At 39.5% G+C, this 18,846-nt stretch overlaps 1 protein-coding gene across 2 annotated transcripts in view; it reads left to right on the forward strand.

Moving 5' to 3' along the window:
• The first annotated feature begins 2,072 nt into the window (after positions 1–2,072).
• traf2a (Tnf receptor-associated factor 2a) overlaps positions 2,073–18,846 on the forward strand; it is a 32,423-nt gene continuing 15,649 nt past the window's right edge. Inside the window, exons 1-6 of one of the 2 annotated variants that reach the window (XM_070964892.1) lie at positions 2,073–2,488; positions 6,866–6,944; positions 7,314–7,412; positions 10,877–11,038; positions 11,616–11,690; positions 11,818–11,892. In XM_070964892.1, the coding sequence (XP_070820993.1) occupies positions 2,301–2,488; positions 6,866–6,944; positions 7,314–7,412; positions 10,877–11,038; positions 11,616–11,690; positions 11,818–11,892 (678 nt within the window). In that variant the 5' untranslated portion in view covers positions 2,073–2,300. The remainder of the gene's footprint in view (positions 2,489–6,865; positions 6,945–7,313; positions 7,413–10,876; positions 11,039–11,615; positions 11,691–11,817; positions 11,893–18,846) is intronic. The other variant, XM_070964893.1, reaches the window with a different exon arrangement.

Below are 18,846 nucleotides of genomic sequence, written 5' to 3' on the forward strand. Positions count from 1 at the left end.
TCTGTGGTCATGAATCCTTTGAGTGACTGGTGTTGACTCACATAACTAGCCCCCTGCCAAACCCCCTGAAGTTTGACTATTGGGCACACAGGTCAGTGGATCATGCTATCAATATGGGAATGCAATACACCTCAAATCCCTAGTGACATATGCAAGGGCCCTGTGGACTTCAGCTTACCATTCAGCACAGTCATCTCAGAAGTCTTCCACTCTAAACTCAGCCAACTCCCTGTGCCAGCCTCCAACTGTCAGTGGATGAAAAACTTCCTGCATGACAGGAAGCAGCGGGTCAGGCTCAGGCATGTCCAGACTTTTTTGACTTTGACAGACTTTGGGGTAGCGTGAATGGGCACTGACTAATGCAGGGATTGCATGAAGTAATGTGTTGGTTCACACACACACACACACACACACACACACACACACACACACACACACACACACACACACACACACACACACACACACACACACACACACACACAAATGTGTTGGTTCACACACACACACACACACACACACACACACACACACACACACACACACACACACACACACACACACACACACAGGTTTGAATACCATGTATTTACCATTTCTCATATCTGCTTTAACTAACACTAGGGTATGTTACTGTTTCTTACATTTTGGTGTTTACATTTTTATTGTTATTCTTTATTCTTATTCTTACGGTAGGGTAGCACAGGGTGGCACAAGTGGCAACACTGACGCCACACAGCTAGAAGGTCCCCGGTTTGAATCCCGCTGTGGGCGCTGGTGGCGTGTCCTCCACCATGCCTTCAGTGCCTGCTGCTCGAGGAAAAAGGGGGCCTTTCTGTGTGGAGTTTGCATGTTCTCCCTGTGTTCACCCAGGGTTTCCTCCTTAATAACCCCCACTCAAAAACATGCAAGAAGATCACCACCTGACCAATGGTGACGAAAAGGATGGGTCCCCAGGCGCCACTGTTGGCTGTCAGCTGGCAGCCCACCGCTCCTGGTCTGTTGTGGAGGAACGATGGACCAAGATGGGTCAAACGCGGAGAATCAATTTCACAGTAGCATGGCATGTGCATGTGTGCATGTAATGTGTGTGATTAATAATCGTTCTTTCTTCTTTCATTACAATGCATTCATTTAGCTGATGCTATTATCCTACCTCCAAGTGTAGGCTACTTATGACAGAAAACAATCAGAGGTCCCACCTGTCACTGGGCAGATAGCCAATCATACTTTAGAATAATGGGGTGGCACTTGAGGTGGCCAATGAGATTTCAGAAGTGGCCAGTGCCAATCCAGCCCCCCCATCTGGACAGACCCCAGATGAGACCCCCAGGCCTCCCCAGGGGAAAATCACATCCAGCATCTGTAAAATCACCATTGGTGCCCTCCAGAGATGTAAGCTCTCCCCTCTCCTCTTCTCTATTTACACCAATGACTGTACCTCAGGAGACCCATAATATCGTATTATGTAATATATAAAGTCTATTTACATACTGTATATTATATTATATTATATTATATTATATTATATTATATTATATTATATTATATTATATTATATTATATGTGTATAACAGTCCTATCAATTCTTTGTCTTTACTTGTTCATCTTTGTTGTCCTTGTTCTTGTTCCGTCTGTTCCTGTGTAAGTACACTGAGAGCAATGTAAAAAGTCAGTCAAATTCCTTGTATGTGTACAGGTAGTTGGCTAAGAAAGCTGATTCTCATTTTCATTACTTGTTAGGTCCACAATTGTCCAACTAAATACATATAAGAAAGGGTCAGTTCACCAAAGGTACAAGGTCACATCTTTTCTCTCAAGTCTCAGACATCTTTAGAATTTACAATGTGAGCACAAGATCCCATTCTTTCGTCGTCCTGATAAATACAAAGACTTTTCTTTTATTTTGAAGACAAAATGACAACGCTTCTGAGATTATGCTGGCTAAATATCGCCAGTTTACTGCAGTTTTATCCTATCCAATGTAGCCTGTTTCCTAGTACCACTTGCCTCGATGCTCTTCTCTCGGGCTTGCGGCCCCTAGCGGTAGACGTAGTAATCTACAATTCAACATAGCATCCTCAGCTGTCACTTTTATCACATGCAAACGCCTTGTTTATTTGTTGCACAGGAGGATCAAACATCGTTACGCGTCCTTAACACAAGCAAGAATACATATTTTAATAACGTATCAAAGTACAATGACTCATTGATGGCGATTATTTCTAAAATTACATTCAGCTGTATTTGCGGTCTTGAACACACCCCGCTGAGTACCCCGATATTGTTCAAGGGGAATAATGGCTGCACAGGAGCCGTCTCCACCATCTTCCCTGGAAGGTAACAAACCGGGCTTCCCAAAGAAGATTCTGGCCAACAACCTTGAAGACAAGCATTTGTGCAATTCGTGTCAGAAGATCCTAAGAAGGCCTTTGCAAGCTCAGTGTGGTCATCGCTTTTGTTCGTTCTGTTTCAACAAAATTGTGAGGTGAGTGCTGTCATGGTTGCCAGTAAGCTAGCTGGATGTGTGGTCTGTACGAACAATCACAACTTGCCACCATCATCCTGCATATATGTTTCAGATGAACGCCGCCCTGCTCATTGTCACACTTAACGCTGCTTATGAGTCCAAGGACAAGTTACGCTGATTAGATTCTAGAGACCTACAGAAAAAATCATCATACATTCGCCAGTCATCACTTGATTCCATTAAAATGTCAATTCGTGTGATGGGATGTCAAGTAGCCTCATAGTCAAGTCCCGCTAACCTCTGTTGTGATTGTGCGGAGCAAGCAGTGCAAATGTGGGAGACTTGAACTTGACAGTGTTGCAGTGACGTTAAATAAGATCGGTATGTATGCCGAATTTACGAGAAGATCTGACAACTATGAAAACCTTTCCAATACATTCCATTCAGTGTGGTTTTTAGGCGATGAGTGAGCCGACATTAAACTGGGCGGTTTTTTAAAGGAGATCTGGATGACCTTTATCCAATAGTAGATAACGTGACCGATGTTTACTTGTATATGGATTTTTTCCCCCTTTTTTTTTCGTAGGAACGAGAATACACAGAATTTCTTTCATTTTTTAAATCGCGATACAGAAAGAAAGATAACTTAAAAATCCCCCATATTATTATTATTATTATTATTATTATTATTATTTGGACAAACAGCAGTGAGAAGACAGAAGTAACATCACTGATTTCTTTTTTCTTACACCGTATGTTTGTGATGGATTCATTTATTCCTTTTTCAGTTCAATTTGCATTTTAGTTGAATAATTTTTGGTCCAAGCACCACCAAGAGTAATGATGGCAGCCACAGCAGGACTTCACCTGTCTGAAATCTTAGTTAGCACATGCTCTCATAAAAAAACAAAACCTGTGACCCATCAGATGCTGTGACTTGATGGAATTACAGTGGATGTGGCAGTGTATAACACTGTGAGAAATACTGCACTCCCAGTAAAAGTCCTACATTGAAAACCTTACTTAAAGTGGAAGTACTCACAGTGCAGTAAAATGTTCCCTGTTGGTGTTTTTCTATCTGCTGTTTTTAGATTAATATTCCTGCTCTATTAATGTGAATGTTGCGTTTTACTGCTGTAGATGTTTCAGGTTGAGCTCATTTCAACTACTTTATATACTGTTGGCTGGTTTAATCCACAGCAATGCATCATACTCTCTAAGATCACTGTATGTTTGTAGTGTCACTGTCCTTTGAGAACCATGTATCTGTTTTCAGCTTTGTGATGCTGCATTTTCCAGGAAATCCAAGAGGCTTTTTAAGGTGCTTATTTATCACAACATTCAGATTCAACACACATGGGGATACATGGTTTTGGCAGGACAGTCAGGGTATGAACAATTCTAATCTTAAAAAGTAACATACTCAAGTGTAGTGGATTAAGGAGTTCAGTATTTTTTCCCCGACACATGGAGTAGAAGTATACAGTATGTAATGTAAATACTCCAGTAAAGTAGAAGTAATGTGATCAGTGCAGTAAATAAATAAATAATAATAATAAATAAATAACCTCAATAAGCTGAACTTTCTTAAATCACATAATTGTCACAGATTTTGGTGTAACACTGGTACAGTAGATATGACCAAAAAATCAGGTGACTTTAGTGTAAATCCAGTTGTGTAGACTCTGGTTACCACCCCAGTTATTGAAGCCTGCTTTTGTGTTTATAAATATGTATAATAAAGACATTAAAGTAGCTCCTGTGTTATGATCTTACTCTCTCTTGTGGGAGGCCTATCTGTTAAAATCTAAGCTGCAATTATTCTTACATAGTCCATATTCCTAAAGACATTTGTATTTAATAAAATTCTCAAAACTAAATGATACTCTGAAAACATGGTGTCAGATCATATTCCCACATGCAGTAGGAGTGCTGGTTGGTCTCACTGGTCGGTGTACACTGTACCTGAAGGGGAACTTGTCATGGTAAATATACAGAGATGGAGAGGGTTGAGGGTGGATGTTACCACAAGCCTAAAAGCCTTTTTCCCCCAGGTCCCCCTAATAAGATGTAGGGGAATTAACTTAAGTTGATGTTGCATTGGTTAATAAAATACTGGGGCACGACCTTCCTCAGCTTAGAAAGACTGTATTGATTAACTCTTGTAATGCTGATGTAATGCTAACGAATGAACCAACAGTAGACCAGTCTGATAATCTAAAGTGTAAACTCTTGATACAGGGATTGTTTATATCCAGCTCAAAAGGACACCGCCCGACCATGACTTGAATAAAAAGTCTTATTTATTAAACACAATTATGGATAATGAATAATGTATCATGAATAGTACGACAGAGGATATAGGTGATATGAAACACCTACAATTCCAGAGAGAAACTTATGGCAAAACAATAGCAGAATGAGTTTGGTGATAGTGAGAAGTAGTTTTAAGGAAAAATGGGGACACAAATGTAAAGTTCATTTCTTGAATGAATGGTTGAGAGAATTTAGGCAAATTAACAGTATCATAACCTCACGGACCAGCTCTTATTCAAACCCGCTTAAGCTTGCCTACTTTGTCAGCGACGTTCCTGTAGAGGCCTGCTCCGAACTGACACGAAGAGGCTTCCAGTGGTCGTCTGTGACTCGCATTACTTGGAGGTCCAGTGGAAGAACCAAGCACACCAAGGTTGAGAGCCGATGTTGGACAGGGATGTTTAAAGAGCTGGAACTCTACGGTGTCGGCAGCAGGCGAGGAACGGCTCCAGATGGTTGTCCAGATGGGTCAGCAGCTGGCTGCAGGTCTTTGGTTTTGTTGTTGGCCGCGAAGCAAGACTTTAGATTTAATAATCATAAGATTGATAGCCTCTTTGATGGCTGGTCGAAAAGTGTCTCCAAAAAAAAAAAAAAATCATGCAGCTTCACGTGTCGAGTAAAAATCAAAGTTTCACAACGAGAAAACAAAAGAAAATACATCTTCTGAAGAATGAACTCAAGCTACTCGGCGTGGCTATGAGCAGCACAAAAGACTGAGAAAAACGACGAAACAAAAACGACTGAACAAGACTAAAGGCAAAAGAAAGCTGGATGAAAGTCAGCGGAAAACAACTGCAAGAGGCAAAGGAAAAATTAAGACTGACAGAAAACGAAACTAGAACTGACTGCATGCTGCAGACGGCATATCGCTCCAGGCCGTGTCTAATCACCAATAGGCTGTCACACATGTGGGATGGCTTTTTTTGATTATCGCTACTTATCATAATTTCTTATATCAAGTATCTAACATAACCGCTACAAACCTCTAGATGGCAGCATGGTTCCATGGTAGAAACTCAGGTAAACTTTGTAGGAAAGTTAAAAACTTTGTCATTTTACAAGCTAGAAACACTGGAAAAGCATCGATATTATACAGATTATGGGCTTAGTACTGTAAGAAAATCAAAAGTTGAATCAAACATTTAGATTGCATTATCCTGGTGTTATGGGAAAGAAGGCACACAGACATACAATACAGTTTGCTTCAGGAATGTCTGAACCCCGTCAGCATTATCTGATTTGGTAGATTCCTCTGGGACGTGGCACTTTTCATTCAGACAGTTTTATTGTTCTTATCTCTAATGGGGCTATCAAGAAAGAATTAGCATCTCCATGAGAAACATCCTGTGCGAAAGGTAGTCTTTGAAGTGGGAGCCTATCTGTGACTCTTGTGCCCCTGAAAGAATGTGAGAAGTTGCTCTATAGCCAGACATCTTGTCTCTCTCCGAATTCACACCTCCCTGTGAACAGTCCAAATGGTCAATAACTCTTAAAAGTTGGGATGTTTACAACTTAATTTCCCCTGAAGGAATGCCAAAAAGGGGGAAAGAGGGTCAGTTACAGGTCAGTTCTTCTACAAAGATAATGCGATCATGCATTATCGCAATGGTATTGCAACTGATTACTGAAGTGCCTTGTAAACAGGGGTTTACAGCAAGAAGACTAACCCATATAAACACGTTAGTTTTTCCTTGTTATGACATTTCTTGCAGTACTCTGGTTTCTGGTGTGAATGTTCATGTGAGCTGCATTTGTTACAACAGGTCACAGACTTTACTATTTTATTCTATGAAGTTTAGGCAGTAAAGCCTGTGTGTTCTTCAATATCTTCTTTAGTAAAAAAAGTAGACTACAGTTTTTGTGAAGACCATGAAAATGTTGTTGAAAGCTCCGATGAAACCTGGAATTGAGATTTTATTGTCATACTTACAGATCCTACAGGCAGGGAGCGAAGTCGACACAGTCAAACAGGATTTGGAAAGCAGTGATGGTGATATCAAGTGTCTATATAGTCTGACACATGGTAGATGGTGTCATATACTTTACACTCATGTCATGTCACATTGTCCTCCCTTCAAGTTCTGGACCACAGAAATGCGGTGCTTGCATCAAAGAAGACTTGTTTGAGGAACCCACCTCCATTCTCAAGCAAGGTTGTGTAAGTACATTTTCTATCTTTTCATAGTTCATCACAGTTACATTAAAGACAGCATTAGTATGCACTTGAGATCCCTAGTTTGTGAATATGTCTGTCATTAGGAGGGAGTTTGGCCAGATTTGGTGTTTTTGGTTAGCAGGTGATGAGAACCAACATTTTTCTGGATCAGAAACCCCTCAAAATGAGCTGGAGAGTCAGCACTGGAACATCATAGAGTATAGAGGTAGAAAAACATAACATTTTGTGAATGCTCTATAACTCTTGGCAGTGTAGACAATAGATGGAGCGACTACAGTCCCGTGTCCCTAGAATGACCATAGGTGCTGGAGAACCGCAGCTGACAACATCCTCTTCTGTCTCTCTGTGCAGGCGTTCCCTGACAATGCAGCTCGGAGAGAAGTGGAGGCCTTGGCAGCTGTCTGTCCCAATGAAGGATGCACGTGGACTGGAACTATCAAAGAATTTGAGGTACACACTAATGCAAAGCAGGCTGGGAAATGAACACCTGCAAATAGTCAAATATCCATTTAATGTAGACTGTGGTTTGTGTCTTTGTTTGCTCTCCAAGCCACTCACGCGCGTGCATGCGTGCGCGCCTCTGCCCTTTCAAAATCCCTGCAGTTGTTTCTTTATGCTATCATGGATGATGTTTCTGCCACTGATCACATTTTGATAGTTCTCAGCTCTACAGTTAAATAAATGACTGTGCCGTGTGTAGTCCGTCATAATCTGATCTGAGTGATATCAGCCTCACTGTTTATTGTTTACTCTGCTACAGTCTGTCAGAGTTGGGTGAATTTATTACTAATGCTCATCCAACATTTCCAACTGCTGCTGCTTCAAATTGAAAGTGTTCAACTGGACAAATGCAGAGTTGCCTTCTCTGTAAAGCGGCTACAGGAAACCCAGTGTACTTGTTTGACTGCAATCGTTCATCAGAAATGTTGCTCAGTGGATCGCAAATACTGCAGGGAGTAATGGAAGTGCTGCAGGGGACAACCTCCACACTCCACGCTCCATGCACATCCGGATATCAGGGTCACGCCCACAAAGCTCCCTGGTGCAAAAATTTGCTCTGACAATTTTCCCAAATCGCTGCTAGGCTAGGACTCCTTGCTAGGAATGTTTAGGCTAAGTGAGAGGACTCTCAGACTGCTTGTGAATATGACCCCTGTTTCATTTGGCGACAGCAGAGGTTACTGTGGTAACAGCAAGTACAATTTAATTCTACATTAAACACTCTTTAAGCAGCTGCTTTGTGAGAAATGCGATAGACGAGCAGCTGGTGTATCCATTTACAGTGCAGTCAAATAAAGTCATGTTGTTTTCAGAAAGGAGACAATAACTGTCCTGAATAAACATCCTCTCTGAGAGCTCCTCATCTTAGGATCTTAGGAGTGATTTTGGAAAATTCTCAGAGCAATTCTGAGCAAGGGTGGGACTGAAACTTTTGCCTTTGTGAAGAGGCGTGGTTGATGCTGTTTGCTAGGTATGACATGTTTAAAAAGGTGTGATTGGTTGATAAAAGACATGACATTCTGAGTAATACTGGACCATGAAATCGATAGGCCTAAACATAGAATTTAGTCTCTATTAAGACATGGTATAGTTCTGAATATTGTTTAATTTAATGAACATTGTACATTGTATTCTGTACTTCAAAAGTAGCAAACACAGGCCTACTTGTGCAGTAACCTGTTCATGTGCTCAGAGGTGTTATGCTTATGTTTACTATGCTTATAACATTAGTACATGATTTATTTGAATGGCCTGTTAACAGGGAAAAATTGCTCAGTTTTCATCAATTTCCATGACTGCTGGCGTTAGTGTCATTGCATTGGGTGTGAGATGTGAGTGCATCTCTAATGAGATCAACCACAAACATTATCTCTTTGTTTCATCAACTCACAGTCATTCAGTTTATCAAGAATATTTCTCTTACCTCTGTGTCTTTCCACCATTTTCTGCGCTGCTTCAGAAACTCTTACGTCCCCTAAAAGTCCTTCCTTCTCCTAACAGTTTTTTTTTCCTTTCTGAGGAACTTTAAGTGGAAATTCTGATTTTTTTAGAAATTTGCCACTAGCAGCAGCTCTTTCTGAATATGACCCGAGGAGCGGAACATAGCATTTAACATAAGTTATGTCAAAGATAACAGAACATTGCTTAACAAAGAAACAGGCTAAAACTGGACCATACACAAGAATATCCTTCCAAAATACAACACAACTGCATGAAATCCAAGCAGCTCATTTGGACTGCATTGTTCATTGCCTGACCACTATCACTGTGCTCATCGAAACATTGCCCTATGGCACCCTCTCATTCATTTGAATGGAACCAGGCCTTTGACACAGAGGGCTCCAGCTTGTACTGCAACACAATGCGATATAATATGGCAAGGTACTGTGTTGGCCAATCAAATACATGCGAGCACACATTTACTTTGTAATGTGAATGCCACATTTCTGCTCTTTACCACCTGATCATCACCACCAAAGATAAACTGATTTCTGTTAGAATAACTTTGTTGTAAAATCCCTCCTCATACTGTAATATCATAAGCAGTGTTTTGGTGTTGGTTCAGATTTCTATCCCATGGATCTTTTATTCACACCGAGCCTCTTAAATCATCTCACTGGTACGTAAAAAAAAAGTACACCCCCACCAACATATTTTGTATATTTTTTTTAACACAGGGCTTCATTCAGTGTACGTGACAGTCGATAGAGAATAACTTGCTCCTGTCATAAAATACAAAACAGTGAAGGGAATTATGCCAAATTATTTGAGTGAGAAAGATGCTCAAAGTTTACAAAAAATTCCTTCTCCCGATTTGGAAAAAAGCAGCTCACCCCTCCATGTATCTGACATTAAGTGCTGAGTTGGTCGAACTCACAACTTCACAATTTATGACAGTGAGACGCCAAGAATAAGAATTGAGTATGGTGAACTCTAACTGAAACTCAAACTGAAAACCTTTGTTTATAGAATGAAAAAACAAAAAATAAACCAATTGCAGAATGCAGGAGTCACATGGCTAGATGTGCTGGAGAATGCTGGTCTAAAGAGCACAGCATGAAATCTGAAAACACAAATGAAAGTCCAGTGCTGTCACATGCTGAAAAGACAGAGAAAGCTGTGTCAGCATGTGCTCTCACTCTGTGCTACCAATGAACACTTTCACACAGCTTATGTGGTTTTTACTCACAGTGTGTCATAGTAATGCATTTTACATATTCATGGATAAACAAGTTAGCCAAACTTGGTTACAGTTTGACTAACTGTAGAGGAAGGGACAGTAAAATATATGCTTTCACATGAGTGGACTGAAGGAACGTGTGTGCATTCATGACATCATTATAGTGATGTTTAAATCTAACCCACAGTTAACATAGAAGACGGCAACATGAGAAACCCAGCTGAAAATACTTCATGATATGTACCCAACTAATGTTCTCCTTTCCAAAGTCAACTTAATGACATTGATAAGAATTTTTTTACGACTGAGCCTGAATGACTGATTCACTTATTTTATGATTGTAGTCAAATGTCTTCTTCTTGCAATGGTGTCTTTTCATTTTCTTAGAAAGCACTTCAGAAATTCTCTACATTAAATTGGAATGATGATATTTTTATACTTTTAAAAACTCAGATAAGAATAATTATCTCAATTTGATCATTTTATGAGGAAAATTGTTGTAATAATTGTAAATTTGATGCCACACAGCTCCCAATTTCTCCGCCTTTAAATATGAAGTGCTTTTTCTACTAGATGTGTTAAAAGTGTCAGATTTGTATTTTTATACACATACACCACCTGGTGGCAATTTGCAGTCAGTGACATCATCAATTCAAAGGTACACCCAAGTTCATCAACAATAATTGAACATTAGAAAAAAATGTTTAAAAGACTGTTTGTTGGTCACCCGCAGGCCAACCATGAGGGCAACTGTGACTTCATGATCATCCTGTGTCCTTCCTGTAAAGAGCTGATGAGAGCCAACGAACAGGAGCGCCACAATGAGAGAGAATGTCCAGAGAGGACGCTCAACTGCAAATACTGCAAAGAACCCTTCCTGTTAAAGAACATCAAGGTCAGGCTCCTTTGCGTTATTCAAATCAAACACTGTTCGGCTGTTGTGTCTGTATATGACTTGATTTAGGGAGTTGTTCTTTCAAGCACATATTGCATTGTAAAATTCTAGCATGATACTTGTATCCTTATATACTGTAGGCTTATTAGCATCGATGTATGTTATTAAGTATCTGTGATTAAATATTCTAAACTAGAGGTTCACTTATTAGCTTTCCCAGAGCTTCAACTTTTACTCCTGGCCATCCTCAGAAACTGTAACTGTCTCACGATCTGAACATACATGATACACATATTTCTAGAACTGTTGTGACTTACACTTCCTGAGGATGCTATCTCTGCTGGCCACCACAGGTAAATGTCCATAAACCTTGAAAATCATAGAGAAAGACGTTCTTTACAACTCCAGAACTTACTCGAGAATCATAGTTTTTTAAGTCTTTTCTTTGGTTTCATTAGTAAGATTGATCTTCTTAAAAAAATCGTCAAATATTTTGTGTTTAGAACTGAAGAAGGAAAAATGACAACTGCCCTATGATAAGATATTTCCTTGTGAACTAACTTTACTTTGTGTTTAGGCTCATGATGAAATTTGTCCAAAGTACCCCATGATTTGTGAAGGCTGTGCAAAGAAAAAGATCCCCAGAGAAAAGGTACCCCAGATATTTATTTGATGTAATTTTTCATAATTCTGATCTCATTTACCATTTAGCTAGGGATCAAATTCTACATTCTACATATTCTACAGATCATTGGCTTCTTTCATTTTTTGTTTTGCAGTATGTGGACCATATTAAGTTCTGCAGTAAATTTAAAGCACCATGCAGATTTCATGTTGTTGGCTGCGATACGTCTGTAAGTAGACACTTTTGTCATAATTTGCTATATGTGTAACAATGGCTAATGTGATAACTACTGTATCGTGCAATAACTTGAGAAATTCAGCAAAATCTCCCTCTCGGTTGATAGTTTATAAACTCAAATTTTCAGACTGACGATGTAACTAAAGGAATGAATAACATGATTTTTTTTCCCAACACTATATAATTCAATAAATTATGGTAGAAATAAAATTGTATTATGTTCATAGAAGAGTCTTTATTACATTTAGAACATTTCCTTAGTTTGCCAAGGTATTACATTATTCAACAGTTATTACAGAATATTTTGCCACATGCCTGCAAATGAATCATGTGCTGTGTGTCAGCATGCACATGTGCGCATGTATGAGTGTGTTTGTGCAAAACGTCTATATAAAGTGTTCACCTAACTTATGTATTTGGATTTTAGAATAACACATGAAATGCTTGTGTTAATGTTTTGGCACTGATCGACAGAGAGAGTGGAAACAATTTGTGGAGACTTATGTGGAAATATAAAACCTAAATTTGATTACAGTATTTCTCCCTTTGTGTCACTATTCAGTAGAAGCACCTTTGGTAGCAGTAACAGCCTTGGAAAAAAAAACATTGCACTCCTGTAACCTTGCTGCACTCTCACTGGACAGTTCCAAAAACTTTAATGCAGTTGAACCAGAAATATCGTCCTTTTTTTCATTCCATACATTCTACTTCCTTCTCAAAACCTGGGGTTTACGTTACCAACAATGCAACTCAACGATTGTTTGGTCAGAAATTCAGGTGTCTTATGCCAGTTGCAGCAAATGTAGCCTGGAGCACTAGAGATCTGATAACCTCTCAAGCTAGATTTTTTAAAATTTAGAGTCTTCATCCCCAACTGATCCTGACTCGAGTGACATCACTTAAGGACTTTAATGCAACTTCAGATAGCTCCTTCTAAAGACACCAAATAACTTTTTTCACATAAGCAGTGGTACTCCCCCACATCTGAAAACAGACTCAGATGTGTAGAATGGGTGCAGTTCCACTCTAAAATGGATGTGGATACGTCCTCTGGTCTTTCTCTTTTCTTCTTTACGAAAATGTTCAAACTTTTTCTAATTGAATTCAAATTATTTTACAAAGAAAACTCCATTTCCTGGAGAAGACCGTGAAATGTGGTTAAAAGCAACCAACAATGCTTGTATGCAGACTTTGAATTAAATTTTCTTTTTTTTTTTTTTTTTTGTTCGGAGGGGTCAAAGAGCTGTTTCCAAGAATCAATTTTCAGTTTCTGTGAAATTTTACAAATTCTGGATTGATTTGAGATCTGACTCAACTGCTCCGGGACATTATTTTTGACATTCTTCTCATGCAGCTTTGGCGTTATTTTTTTATTTTTATTTTATTTATTTCATCTTTCTTATTTTGCTGGAATATAACTCCTGTGCCAGTGGTAGTTTCCTTGCAGCAGGTCCCCCAGATTCCTTTGACCTTTCCTCCAGGGCCTGCTGCACAGAAACGTTCTCATTGCATGATGCTGACAGTACCATGCTTCATGCTGGGGATGCCACATTTATGATGATTCTGCCATGTATGGCTGACATGGCAAAACAGTATTAATTTTGTCAACAAAAACTATGATGAAAAATAAACACTAATGAACTTTTTTTTTTTTTTTTTTAACAAAAATGAGACTAAACTGAATAAAAAGTAACATTTGTAAATGAGACCTCATTTTTGGTCAGAGTAAAAACGAAATAAAATGTAATGGACAAATGAACCCAATGGTTCTCACTCACTGTTGAGATGTCCTCTAATTTCTCATCTTCTGTGGGGTGGTATGCTGGGGCAGCCACATTTTGACTGGTGTCAGTAAGAGACTTAACAAACTGGTTAAGAAGGCCAGCTCTGTCCTGGGATGCCCCCTTCAACTGGTGGAGGTGGTTGGACAAAGGGAGATGATGGCTAAGCTATCATCACTGATGGAAAACATGTCCCATACGACGCAAGACACTGTGAGAGCACTGGGCAGCTTGTTCAGGGACAGACTGCTTCACCCACTGTGCAGATTTTTATTAAACTAGCCACTATAGCCTAATAAACTCCCCTCTGGAAGGGTAATCAGGACAAGTATGGCGGATACAACTCGAAACTTTTCTTTCTCACTTTTCCTGTTTATTGCACACACACACAATAAACATTCGTACACTAGTTAGCTTGCCTGCCACACTAGCCTACTGATGCTTAACTCGCCAGTTAATTAGATAGATAGTTAGGTTGTAAACCTGCAATGCAAACACAAAACAGAACCCAGAATTAGCCACCAAAAGTTCACAATTATTCCTGTCTTGATACGCTAGCAATGCCAGCTCGCAGTCACCTTCCGACAAGGCGTACTGGTTCTGACGATCAATCAAATGAATGAAAACATTAGTCAACTGCGCTTACTGCGCATGCTCCACCCACACAGGCCAGAGATTAGGAAACTATGATTAAACAAACCTCAAGATAAGACAGTGACCAACATTGCAGTAACCTGGTTTGAATAACATATACACAGTGTAAACACAAAATATAACTATTACTTAAGGTACATTCTATATGTATACGTACAGTAATATTTTCAATTATTGGAAAGTTCTACACCCACAGTGTGTGAAGGAGAGATGCTTCCTTTCTGCTGTTGTCAGATGTTCCAATCAGACCACACAGACACACACACAGACACACACACAGACACACACACACACACACACACACACACACACACACACACACACACACACACACACACCTTACAAATTCAGTCAGGTGCAACATCACTGTATGTCAAATGTTCCCCATGTGCAATAATGTGAACTCAACTATTGCCTTGTTTAATTTATTGTATTGTTTATTTATTTATTTATTTATTTATTTATTTTATTGGTGCTTCTTGGTATTTATCTGCTTTGTTGCTGTTCACACATTGAAACTTATGATTAGTAAAAAGGTATCCTCGAAGCTATTTCTTTCTCAAAGACCTATTGCACTATTAGCACCATCTTGCTTTGAGTAACATCTCTGTCAGTAATATTAGCTAACACAACCAGATGGAAAGCACTTTTTTTATTGGCACAAATTCAAGCTCCAGCAAACCAGATGGGACAAACCACCATTTATATGAAGGTATGCTCATGTAACATTATGAAGGGATGTGGACGTGGATGTAATGTTGTTGTTACTTTTAGTCAGCTGTTTTTCATGTTCCTGTCATTCATTCCCTATAGATTTTTGTTGAAGAAATATTACTGCATTAATGTTATCTGACTCTGCTATCTGACTGAAGTCACGGACAAAAACCTGTCTAAAATGTTTTTACTTTTTGTGCACTAAGTTTGACTACAACAACAACAAAAAAAAATCCAATGAACTAAAATTTGAAAACACTAAAACTAAATCAAAATTAGGTGCCAAAATTAACACATGGAAGTCTCAAACATACACAAAGCTGGGTCTGATGAACCATTGAGAGAACAGTGCCCACAGGCCCATAATCCACCAGTACACTCCAACAGAAATTTTTGTTGGATAGTCAAACTGCTTTGGAAACCCATTCCTCCCTCTCCTTTCCAGCATCGGGACTGGGGGTCTGCATCAAACAATTTTTATAACACTAACAATCCCACATTGATGATCACTTCATGCAGTGATCATTCAGCTGTGTGTAGGTGAGAAAGTAAGCATGCTTTCAGTTCTAAAGGAGTGGAACACTGAATGCCTTCCAGGAGACGAGACACTTTATGATGTTGTTGGAAAATATGCTCTACGAACTAGTTGTTTTCATTTACACCCCAGCCCATAGTGGCCTTGCTCACCAGTGCCCACTTCAGGGGACTCACTTAACAAGAATGACCTTACATATACAAGATTTACAAGTGTGCCACATTTTTGCAGTTTTGTTATGGTTGACCTTACTGTCCTCACTTGGTCCCTTTTACATTTTCTTGCATCTTTTCTTTCAATGGTCCTTTTCATTATCATTATTTTTGATTAGTTTGACATGTATTTTTATCCCTTAGGTTTTGATAGGAAACAGACTCAGAATCAGCTATTGGACCATCTGGATACAAGTGTATTTAACCTAAAATCAAGTGTGCACCTTCATAAGATAGGATAAGATATAGCTTTATTGATCCCACACCAGGGGAATTAGGGTGTCACAGACAGCAAGCAATAAAAGCAGGAATAAAAAGGAGATGAAGAAAAGGACAAATAGACTATAAAAATGGATACAAAATAAAAAAAATCAACTATATATATGTACATTACTTACAAAAGGAGTATAAAAATAATATTGCCAGTGGAAATTTTTTGAAATTGCACATGGTAATATATGTATAATAAAACACAGTGTTTTGTACTATTGCATGGTAGAGTATATAGAGAGAACAGAGAATATATGTAAGACAATTAAAAAAAAAAGGAAAAAAAAAAGATAGAGGCCCAGTACGAAAAATAAACAAGATATTGCACAAGAAATTGTTTGGATATTTGTTTGGATATAATAGCCAAATGTTAAACATAAATCACAGCAGTGCAAACAGTAGGTTTGTTAACACAGTGCTACATTAAACAGTGCTAGAGTTGAACAGTCTGACAGCTGTAGCGTTCCTTCTTACACATTGGATGCGGCAGTCTGTTGCTGAAGGAGCTGCTCAAGCCCCCACTGTCTCATGCAGGCGATGAGAGGGGTTCTCCATGATCAGTGTCAGCTTGGCTAACATCCTTCTCTCACCCACCTCCTCGATGGTGTCCAGAGGGCAGTCCAGGACAGAGCCAGCTCTCCTGACCAGTGTGTTCAGTTTTTTTCTGTCCCTCTCAGAGCTTCCACCGTCCCAGCAGACCACTGCACAGATGCCACCGCAGTATCATATAATGTTTTGAACAGTTTCCTACATACTTTTAAGGACCTCAGTCTTCTTGGCAGATGGGGATGACTTTGGCTCTTCTTGTACAGGACATCTATGTTGTTTGTCCGATTCAGTTTGTTGTTGAGGTGAACACCTAGGTATTTGTAATTACCCACAATCTCAATGTCCAGACCCTGGATGATCAGTGGTGCAGTCTGTGGCACCTTCCTACAGAAGTCTCTCACCATCTACTTTCTCTTGCTGGCGTTTATGTGCAGGTGGTTCATTCCACACCATTTGACAAAGTTGGTGATAGCTCCCCTGTATTCCAGTTTGTTCTCCTGTGTATCATTGGAGAATTTCTGAAGGTGACAGCTGTCTGTGTTGTGTCTGAAGTCTAATGTGTAAAGGGTGAAGAGGAAAGGAGAGAGCACTGTGCCCTGCAGAGCCCCTATGCTGCAAACTAAAACACATCAGACACATAGTTGTGAAGCCTCACATAACTGTGGTCTGTTGGTGAGGTAGTTGATGGTCCACTCAGTCAGGTGGCAGTTTACTCCAGCTCCTCCCAGCTACCCCCTGAGCACTGACGTTTGGATTGTGTTGAAAGCACTTCGAATGTCTCCTTTAACTTAAAAATGTGACTTCCAAAAATATGTCATGGCAAATAGTGGGAATGCTTTGGTTATACATTTGTGCTCAGTTTGTGAGATCACTATGATTTTCAAAAGCGTTTTTTCAGTTGTTCAGTGTCAGTGACTGACTGTTTACACCACACACACCCTCTTACTCTACGCCACAGCCTGTTGATCCCCACAACACTTAATCAACACACACAGAACAGACTCACCCGCTCTCATCCCGTCACTCATCTTTCACCACAGACCTACAGTAAAATGCCCACTATCACACCCTTCAGGCGTAAACCACTGTAACTTAATCAGAATTCCTCTGCTTTCTTTGCCTTATTAGGCCACAGAGGGGGGGTTGCTGTTATTTATAAGAAAGTCTTTCAGTGCAGACCCATTCCACAGAGCAGTTTTACCTCTTTTGAACATCTTGGTTTTATCTGCAATCCCAAAGACCCAGTGTTGGTTTTTATTATCTACAGACCACCAAGGCCAAATAATACTTTTATCCAACAGTTTGCTGAGTTTATTTCTGGTTTTATAATAAAGTGTGAGAAAAGTCTTATTTTGGGTGATTTTAGTATACATGTATGCTGTCCCTCTAAGACTTTTAGTACAGATTTTATGGACATCTTGAATTCTTTTAACCTAACTCAGGCTGTACAGGAACCCACACATGACAAAGGCCACACACTTGACCTGGTGCTTCATCATGGTCTCAACCTAGACAACTTCACAACTATAGATATCTGTGTGTCGGTCCACAAAGCAGTTTTATTTAATATAGTTTTATCTCTCCCCCATCTTCACCATATTTTCCTGTCCGTCGTCGTGTTTTTAATTCCCGGTCTGCCAGCCAGTTTACTGAACTTTTTATTGCTACTTTTTCAACTGCTTTTAATCCAAATTTTAGCCTAGAGGAGCAAGTCTGTTTTAACCACATCTGTCAAAATGTCCTGGACTCGGTTGCTCCTTACAAATTAAAATGAAATAATGCTACTCCACAACCATGGCTAAATGAGTCCACCAATGACTTGAAACGGGATTGTAGGAGAAAAGAACGGCATTGGAAGAAGACAGGCCTAGTGGTATTTTATGAAATTTGGAAAGCGGCTACGAAGACCTACCAGCGAGCAGTCATAGAAGCAAGAGCTCTACCTTAGTTTTAACAAATAAAAACAACCCCAGAATTTTATTTAAGGTTTTAGATGCTGTCACCATCCCCTCCCCCTGTCCTTTTAATGATGCATCTGAGGGGCTGTGTGAAGAATTTTTTGAAACTTTTTTTTTACCAATAAAGTCACATTTTAACCTCTAGTATAGAAACTCTCACTGTTATTTAAGCAATTTTATTCCAGTCTCCCAGTCATTTTTATATCAAACCATAACCCACAGGCATTTTTCCAGCCTCTTTTAAACATGTTGTGATCCAGCCTCTTTTAAAGA

Source organism: Chaetodon trifascialis, chromosome 6, assembly GCF_039877785.1.
Source record: "Chaetodon trifascialis isolate fChaTrf1 chromosome 6, fChaTrf1.hap1, whole genome shotgun sequence".
Lineage (NCBI taxonomy): Eukaryota > Metazoa > Chordata > Actinopteri > Chaetodontiformes > Chaetodontidae > Chaetodon > Chaetodon trifascialis.